The 9526-nt window shown below is 31.1% G+C and overlaps 2 protein-coding genes across 3 annotated transcripts; both read right to left on the minus strand.

The window, feature by feature from the left end:
• Positions 1–146: 146 nt before the first annotated feature.
• On the minus strand, positions 147–4927 carry LOC129300825 (putative cyclic nucleotide-gated ion channel 8; the record flags this gene model as incomplete). The annotated part of the gene is made up of 4 exons (XM_054939421.1): positions 4872–4927; positions 1715–1786; positions 964–1552; positions 147–359 (listed from the first exon to the last, which is right to left on the minus strand). Coding segments are annotated over exons 2-4 (852 nt in total), but the record flags the coding sequence as incomplete, so codon positions are not given.
• On the minus strand, positions 4859–7533 carry LOC129300823 (uncharacterized). 2 transcript variants are annotated; one of them, XM_054939419.1, is made up of 7 exons: positions 7383–7533; positions 6881–6964; positions 6234–6300; positions 5916–6038; positions 5753–5836; positions 5575–5661; positions 4859–5276 (listed from the first exon to the last, which is right to left on the minus strand). In XM_054939419.1, exons 1-7 carry the CDS (start codon positions 7520–7522, stop codon positions 5190–5192), a joined length of 672 nt encoding a protein of 223 aa, XP_054795394.1. In that variant the 5' UTR covers positions 7523–7533; the 3' UTR covers positions 4859–5189. The 2 variants fall into 2 exon arrangements, with proteins under 2 accessions (XP_054795394.1, XP_054795395.1); XM_054939420.1 differs by lacking the exon at positions 5916–6038.
• Positions 7534–9526: the final 1993 nt, after the last annotated feature.

Raw genomic sequence — 9526 nt, forward strand, 5'->3', positions numbered from 1 at the left:
AACACTTGCTTTCGTTACTCCACAGTTTCAGACAACTCATATTGAAACAAAATGACAAGTGTGAATTAAATAACAACGCAATCACTGAGCGGCAAAAGGAGAAGTCAAGAAGAAGCATCACTTTGCCACATGAAAGATGAACTTACATGACTAACAAGCATGTACCAAACCAAATAGTAGGTGGCACCCACAAGTGCATTATCAGAAAAAACAGCAGCTGTCTTCTTAACTTCCGTAGCTAAAGGGATAAAGCGTGCAAATCTCGGAATGTATTGGAGGATGACCACTCTCAGTAGCGTAGTTTTTGTGGCCAACACCTCTAAACCTTTTGCTTTGCGAAGATAGTTGGCCACCACAATCTGCACTGAAAACATATATATATCACACCACTTTGGGAACACACCTCCAAACCTCACTAGACTAGTTAATTTTTATAGCTAAATGCGAGGTTTTTTTTTTTTTTTATTTGAGTCAGATAGATAAGTGACTATCTAAAACTAGCCTTCAATTCATTCTAATATGATAATTTATCATCACTATTCTTCCCATAATCATGAGCTAACTACAGCTCATCATCTTTTTGTGGTGAAAGTCCTACTGTCTTTTCCCCGATCATCTACCTAATATTTCATTACTAAAAGTAATATGTGCTAATACATGCATTTCCTGCATACTAAGCTTTTAGCTTATTTCACTCATTTTGCATCTATAATGTATTTATAATACTTCAAACAAAACATATGTGTAACACTGGATTTAGATTCAAGCATTAGATGAAGAGAGCGTTGCACAAAACTTACCATGGAGGTTAGATCCTAGCTAATATTATTTTTTGGACTAGATCTAAATGCAGTGACTTGGGCATTTGACATTACGTATTTCTATAGAATTATTACAGGTGGAGGAGAAACTCTTGAAGCAAAGCAGTGGCTAAAAGAGGCTGATGATAATAGTTTGTCCAACCTGTGGCAATGGCAGCACAGAACTGAAATCAATGATGAAGTAACGCCCTAGGTATCTCTTGGCAATCTTTTTAGGATCAATGACAAGTTCACCTCGTCCAAACACCCGAGAGGATGGTGCAATATAAGCAGTCCGGAATTGGAAAGCCACGCGGATGAGATAGATAGCGTCAAGTATTGATCTCAGAATAATAGCAGTAGATGCAAGTGCAGTATCAATGGCGAGGCAGTGTGATCTGAGGTTGAAGTAGGGAAGGTAGAAGAAGAGAGGATCACATGACACTGAAATAATACACAGAAGCTCAAAAAACTTGTTCCACAGCAAAAGGGTCTTGTCTTGAGGATCAAATATTTTAGTCTCTGATACTTTAAGATCTTCTGGGAACACTTGCCAGGTGACTCCACTTTTCAGTGATCTTCCAAATGTCTTTAGTCCATCTGATCCTCTCTTCATTCCTATCCTAAAGGATTTTGATGCATTCTTATTTTCACGACCAGGAAGTGGCTTACCCTCTATATTAAATCTGAGCTTCTTCATGATTCCTCGTGGGCTGGATTGCACTGAATTGTTAGAATCAAGATCATCCAACCTATATCATCACCATTGGACGCTTATTTTAACAACTCAACACAAACCAGGTGTATTATGAACTCTGAATTCTCAAATCATTCACCTTCAATATGTTTCACCATAGAACATCAGTGAATGTGTGTGTGTGTGTGTGTTTGTGCAGTACTTGTGAATTTGGTACCTTACAAATGTATCTCTCTGGCCATATGAATTGTAACAAGAGTTGAACATGCTGAAGAAGTCACATCAGCATCTGTATAGTAGTTAACCTACTGAATAAATCACATTCTTTCATGAAAGCACTGAAGGCAAGAGGCTGTAAAATGTAGCAAAATTCTTGTGAATCCATATCAACTTAGATTTGGACATATTTGAAGAATTCTTCTCAAATATTATAGTCATTGAAATGCTTATTTGTATTGGTACAACATAGATTTCAACATGCTAAACATCCCGACATGATAAACAATGCTATGTTCTTGGAGAAATACTGCAAAATTATTCACCATCCAACATTCACACCCAAGAATTATTTCTTATGGCTTTCCAAGTTTGGCTGTTTAAATTAGACCTGATTTGACATTATTTAAACTGTAATAAACCTTCCTGGACAGAGAAAGAGAATGATGGTAACTTCAGCACAGTTCTAGGAATTTTATATTCCATCTATATCATATTTCGCTATTAATATAATCATTTCTATTCAACACAATCCTGATATCCACAAAAATGCAAGATACAACACGATATAAACACCACAATATTTATATAATAAAAAAATATGTTGTGTTTATATATAATTTCAAGAATTGCCTATTAGACATGAATGTTAAATACGTATCAATAATTTCAATTCCGGAAAACATTTTTTCAAAGCTGCTGTTCTTTTCTGCAGAAGAAATTCACCTCCATTGATTTGTTGCCCCCCCTCATCGAAAAAAACAGGGAAAATTTTAAAAAAAAAAATTAAAACCTCATAGCTGATCGATTAAAACTGATATCAAATTGGGAGAAAAATAAATGTAAAACAAAAGGCAGAAATTGCAAGGACTTACAATGAATGTTTGAAGAAATGAGAAAGTAGAGAAATCCAGAAGGGGAAAGAAAATGATAGAAGAGAAAGTTTGCCTCTGGACCGTTGAATTCGGAAGTTAAAACAGTTATTATCGTTATACTGGTTCCCGCTAGATTTGTATTGAACGGTTTTACCTTTGAGCCTTTGACTAACTTTCTTCAAATTTTACTACTTGGGTACTTCTTGGTATTACCATTAGGTGATTTTTTTTATTTGGTATTAGTAAAAAAAGAAAATAAAGAGATTGACGTGATTACTTTAAACAGGAAAGGAAATTAATATTTAAGCCTTTTCTCGACAATTTCTTTCCTTTCTTTTTTTTTTTGTGAAATTCTTGTAAATTGCTTAACCAATCAAGACTTGTTAAAATGAATGATCCTTTTCCTTTTTTGTGAATCAAAATCTGTGCACTCATTTTAGGTTTACTATTTTGTTTATTAATGCAATCGCAACCACCACCTCCCATTCTTTGGATTGATTAACACCTAATTTAAGTCAATCTCTTTTTTTTTTTTTTGCCGACTTAAGTCAACCTCTTTTTAAAACATAATTTGTATGTGAAATTTTTTTATCAATAATAAAGTATTAAAAAATTATGATGTAATTAGATTAAAATTGCGCTTGAATCTTACCCCATGCAAAAATGTACAATGTTAATTTCCAGTTGATATAATAATTGACCCCGCAATACATATGCATGTTGTAGCAACAACAACAATAATAATACTTATCCCACTAGACAAGGTCGATTATAGTGTATGATGTCATTATGCTCTATCATCACCTAAATCTTTAAAAGTATTATTAATTAAGAGCACGGATGCATATAGCAATTACTATTAAATAATGAGAATAAAAAAAAAGATAGGCAAAGAAAAGATTAACACATTTGAAAGACAGAGAGTAAGAATGTGAGATCTACCTATGAGTGAGATCACTCAATCTCTCTATTCATTGAGGATAACTTAAAACTTGCCAATCTCTGTTGAGGAGGTCAAAGTTATCCAAAACAGGAGAGCTAGCCCTATTAAGAGCTTACTAATAAAGATAACCTTCCTGAACCCCATGCCCCAAGTAAGGTCAAAATCAAAGCAATATTTTAAAATTCAGACCGACATCAAACCGGAAACGTTAGCAAATCTTGATTTTGGGTCGAACTAATAAGATGATAGTTAAATAAAAATATTATTAAATTCATATTACACACACACACACAAATAAAGCATAATATGTTTTTGTTGACAATAAAATGGCACATTACCAAAAAACTAATAACATTATAATTTTATAACTTATCAAACAGAAATAGAATTTGATTAATTCAAATATAAGTAAGTTCAAAAATATCTATATTTATACTAAAATATTATATATAAATACCTCTTCTAGTGGGCATTTAAACTTTAGTTCAGTACATTATAATGAAATAGTCCCTTCCGCAAACTGAACCCCCCTTTGATGTTCCCAAATGGTATTATATACGAAGGATCTAAAATAAAATTGACTTTTTGAAAGGTTTGATTCTAATTCATTTAAAAAAAAATTAGCTTGTTTATATCAGTTTCAACTCCATTCGATTTTCTAAAAATCATTCCAAACACCAACTCAACTTTGGTTCAACGCAGGTCAATTAACAAAATGATTTTTTGGTCTAAAATTGGCAAGCCTAGATGACAGTCCAATCTAGTTCTTAAAACACTGGTTCAAACCCAAGAATTGAGTGATGGAACCCTCCAAGCCAAACACCCACTAGAGTCTCAGACTAGGCATTAACTATGACCCACTTAGATGTTATGCCCTTGATGTTGGCTTGTTTAAGAATTACTCCTCCAGTCCAATATATAAGTCACTTTTTAGAAGCATAATCTGATCTATTTTGTAGATCATTTGTTGATGGAATTATTTGTTTTAAATTGAAATTTCCAAATTATCCTTAAAAAGTAAGAGAGAGAAAGACAGAAAACAATAATATTATATGATTAACTTACTTTTTGTTTTTTACTTGAAAGTTATGTTTGAAATTTTACTTACTTTTATTTCTTATACTTGTATTGTATTGATATTGATGAGATTGATAGAAATGACTTATAAATAAGACCGGAGGGAGTAACAATTAAACCACCAAGAATGGGCTAGTAAAAAAAGCTAGTCCTTATAATGCATAAAACCAAAAGTCAAACCAACCATACCTCCAATAAGACAATACCTATTAGGAATTTAAAAAAAAAAAAGAATCAACAAATAATAACATAGCATCACTAACCGTTCTGCTTCATGTAAATTATGAAACCATTGTTTTAAAAGCAGCGACTGTCTAATCATCTCGACATGAATTCCTGAAACCATAGTCTGCTAGCTAGGCTTAGTAGTTTTCCCATCTGTATGGATTAATTTAAAACTCATTTTCTACAGCTGGTGTGACATTTTTTGCATAAAAAAATAGAATCCAAAGACAACAGATGTGAGAAGACGAAGTGGCCAGCAATGGAGCTGGAAGCTTCCTTTTGCAATTCCATTCTTCACAAGTGGGACTCAATAAAAAGCAAATAGCATTAGCATGCAAGCAGATGACAACCATTCTTCACAAGGCATCACGAGCAGCTATACGGCAAGTGATTGCATCTGCAAGTGATGATACACCAAGCTCTGGGCCAGATATCTTGTAATGCTGAAACACAGCAGAATCAATGATTATGCCATTATGTACAAAAGGAAAAACAGAAAGTGGTATAGATTAATGCTTTGTTTGGAATAAGAAGAAAATAAGGAGGAGACAAAAGCAGAAAACTAAAGGAAAAAGATATTTTTCACCCTTATTTCCCCTAATTTCCCCATAGAAAGGGAGAAAACTGATGGAAAAACTGTGTTAGGGACGAAAAATATCATCGTCTTCTACTTTTCTTTCATAATTTTCTCTCCTCTCTATTTCCTCTCATTCCAGACAAAAGATGAGTGTAGATGCAAACTTTCTGTATCTGGGCTTGGTTTGCCCTCGCTTCCAGCTCTTCCAGGTCAATCTCTTTTCCGCTAATCAACTTCTCAACTGCTTTCATCTTAAAACAAGGAGAATTATCTTTGGTGTCAATTTCTAGCAACGTGAGATAAAAAAGAAGGGTGTCATATTTCATTGCAGAATTATCTCACCTCCTCAGGAGTAGCATCAAATCGAGCAGCAAGGATGTAAGTTGTGGTATCAGAGATGCCGCATCTTTTCAATGATTCTGTAATCTAGTCATCAAACAAAGTTCATATTCTATCATACAGAACAATGAAACAAAACAGGTAACACAATAATACAAAATATTACATGCTTGGATCCTGAATAATTATAAACCAGCTCTGAATGAAGTGTCCGTGTTGTTAAAGAATCCCGTGACTTGGCTATGAGTGTCTTATGTGCAGCAGCCAGAACAGGGAAAATATCTGGAATCTGGTTCAGAGGGAACATTAGCAAGATGCAAAAGGTTTCACTACTTGTCCACAGATAAATAATTACGATTATGCTTTCAATCATCATCTAATAAATGGGGCTGGACTTCATTCTGGGAAAAAGACAGCAAAACAAATGAACTAGAAAAAGGAAGGAAACCATAATTCCTAAATAAACAAAATTAAGAAGTATTACAAGCAAAGCATTGAGGAATGCAACTTCTGGTTCCAATGTTGCAGCTTGCATACTTTCCAAGAGCTCCCTGCAAGAACATCAAATTGTATATGATACTTCAACTAACGTCTAAGATCATGTTCCCAAACTTCATTATAGCATATACAAACTATTTTAAGCCAAAAAAAAATCCTTACAATTCAATCAACAAATTAGCTTCTCTAGATTGGTGTATTACCCAATAGCCATCAGCGATTAGCCAAGATTTTGTGATTACCATTTTGTAAAATTACATTCCCAATAACAGTGCAACTAGCACCAACGCACAATCAGTTAATCATTTACAATTCATTATAATGATGCTTCTATATATATTTCCAGTTGTCCAAACAAACTTTTAAAGAACTGTTATTGAATTAAAAGTGATTGTTATTAGTATCTTAGATGCATCAGATCCCACGCTTTGAGCATTATGTCTTGTATACCAACTACTTGCTCTGTTGCTCAGCTATAAAAGATCAGAATCTGTTTTTCTCTACACTCTCATCCTCTTTCTCAACATTTGAAGAAAAGGAAAGTGGAAAAAGCAAGCATAGTCAAAGATCTACAAGAATGCTACTCAACGTGAAAAGTTCTCATTTTAATTATCACATAGACGAAAGACTAACTTTGAATTGGTGACATCAGCGAAAAGTGCAAGAGAAAGGGTGCTGCCATTAATCTTGAACACCTTCATAGCTTCAGCTTTGAATCTGTAATAAGACAGAAATCATTAGGCTGTGTTAATAAGGAACAAGTATAAAGAGAACAAGGGAAGCAAATCTGGTTAATAGAATTGCAACATATATTAAATCGCTAAAAAAGAACGAACGTTGCAAAAGAACAATTTGAGAGGTTAAAATCACACTGTGTCCTTTACAGAGCAAGCAATGAGCAGAGAGTAATTGATGGAGCCAGCTATGAAATTGGAAGCATATCAGGAAATTATAAAACTTTGACCATCAGCGAACATCATCACCAGACCGTCATTGAAGACCAACAACAGCGAAAATGGTTTCGGAAGGTTCAAAATAAGCCCACGGATGATTTTGTTTGCTTCCCAGACTGACTGTTACATTCAGCAAGAAAGCAGAACACAGATATTGAACGGTGACACGATTCCGAACTTACCTTGCCGGGGCGGAGGTGCGACGGCGATAGGTAGTGAGCGGCGGTGGTTGCACGAGGTTGGGTGGCTGAGTGGCGGCAGTTATCGGCGCAACGATGGGATGGAGCTCATTGAGGGCTGACAGGGAATTTTTTGTTGTCATTAAAAAAAAAATCTGTGGGCAACGGCAGACACAGGTAGCAGAATCAAATAAATACATAAAAAATATTAAAAGAATAAAAAAATTCTTGAAAGAAAAGTTAATTGTATGAAAGAATATCCATGATACTCCCTCGCTTTTTATATATAAAATATTTTTAATTAAATTATATAAATTAATAAAAATTTATTTTTTAATTAAAAGTACAATAATATTTTAATTTAGCTCTTAATTATTATAAATAAAAAATAAATTTTTTTAAAGTAAATTAATGAGAATGCTTTTTTTTTCTCTTTTCAATTTAATAAGAATATAATGGCCCATTTATTAAAAAAATGCTAACAAACTATTATATTTTGGGATAAAAAAAGGTTTTAAAAAAATTTTATATATAGGAACGGAGGGAGTAGTATCCAATATAAATATGCATTATATATGTTAAATATATAATAAATATTATCTCTCCTTTCAAAAATATAAGACATTTTTTGAGAAGTTACATATTAAAAAATGTAAAGTATTTTTAATTTTTTGAGGTGTAATCATTATTTTTTTTAAGAATGTCCCTACTGATAATGACTTTATATTGATTGTAGGATATTTAATAAAGATAAATATAAAAGATAGGGTTAGTTTGAAAGTAAGTAACTATTTTATTGAAATGTAAGATTCAGTTAAAAATATCTTATATTTTTAAATGAAGGAACTATTTGTTTTGTGAATAATAATCAACTTTTATATTTTACCTAGAGAAAAAAATACTTTATATAGTAAAATTGGTAATTTATGTCAAGCTTATCTGGCCAACCTAAACTCCCTCAAAAAATTTAGAACCAAGCCCCAAAAAATAATATTTTTTAATGTTTAAGCCTTGTTCGAGCTTGGCCTAAATATTCGAATAAAAAATAATATTTTTAAAAAATATATATAATATAATAAATATTAATTAATTTTTAAATTTTATGTTATTTTATTTTAAAATACCATATATTTGAGTGTATTATTATAGTTATTTTTTAAAAATTAAAAATATTTATATTTTTATTATTTTTAATCAATAAAATATTCTAAAATAATATTGAAAATATATTTTAATATTAATTTTTATATTTTAAGACTTACTCATTTTTTAAAAAAAAATTTAACTCATATACATCGTTTAAGACTTGAGTATCCCGATGAGCTTTTTAGCAATTTTGGCAAGTAATTGAGATCCTAATGATCCAACTATAGGCTAATTTGCTTTGATTTTCATCTTTGTATTAAAAAAAAGACTTGAGTATCCTAAAAAATAAAATGAAATAATTAATTTTAAAGTAAAAAATTAAATTAAAAATAAAATTTGGGCACATACAAATTATCAATTCTATTATTAGATAAACATAATAAATAGAATAATATTTTTGGATAATGTTTTAGTTATTGTCTATGCCAGACTTAGTTAAAAATTAAGAATAAATAAATTAAAGTAAATACCCTTTGTATGTAAGGATTAAACAATATAAAAAGTTAAAAAAATAATTAAAAAATAATATTTTACTTATAATTAAATAATTTTAATTCATATAATACAGTAATGACTTTTTTTTATTCTTAAAAATAAAAAATATAATTTATCCAAAAGTTATTGTAAACTTTGCACTAATCGAAATAATGATTTTAAGTTAATGGTCTAATCGTGATTAAATTATGATCAACTTAATCATAATTTAATTAAAATATATAAAATATTTACATATGACTATGATAAAAGTAATATTTAAATAATTAAGACATTAATTTACAAGTAAAAAAAATTTATGAATAAATTACACATAATACAATAAAACAATAACAGAATTATTTAAGTATAAAATTGATGAGTTATTATTTTTTTATTCTTTTAAAGTCAAAATAATATTTCATGCTTAGCTATATGGGCTTTTTATATAAGGTATGATACTTTAAATTCAATCTGAATGAACCAGCTTAAATTGAGCCTGCCTCAAATAAGCTCAGTCCGCCTGA

Source organism: Prosopis cineraria, unplaced genomic scaffold, assembly GCF_029017545.1.
Source record: "Prosopis cineraria cultivar Desert tree isolate PC_DT_omini unplaced genomic scaffold, ASM2901754v1 PC1765, whole genome shotgun sequence".
Taxonomy (NCBI): Eukaryota; Viridiplantae; Streptophyta; class Magnoliopsida; order Fabales; family Fabaceae; genus Prosopis; species Prosopis cineraria.

Bases quoted from the DNA above. Each gene is read 5' to 3' on its own strand.
- LOC129300823 (XM_054939419.1), bottom strand. From the start codon at position 7,522: ATGACAACAAAAAATTCCCTGTCAGCCCTCAATGAGCTCCATCCCATC. The intron at 5,837-5,915 runs GTAATATTTTGT...TTTGATGACTAG, and splicing joins ATTATTCAGGATCCAAGCAT to ATTACAGAATCATTGAAAAG. The intron at 5,662-5,752 runs GTGAGATAATTC...CCTTGTTTTAAG, and splicing joins TTGATGCTACTCCTGAGGAG to ATGAAAGCAGTTGAGAAGTT.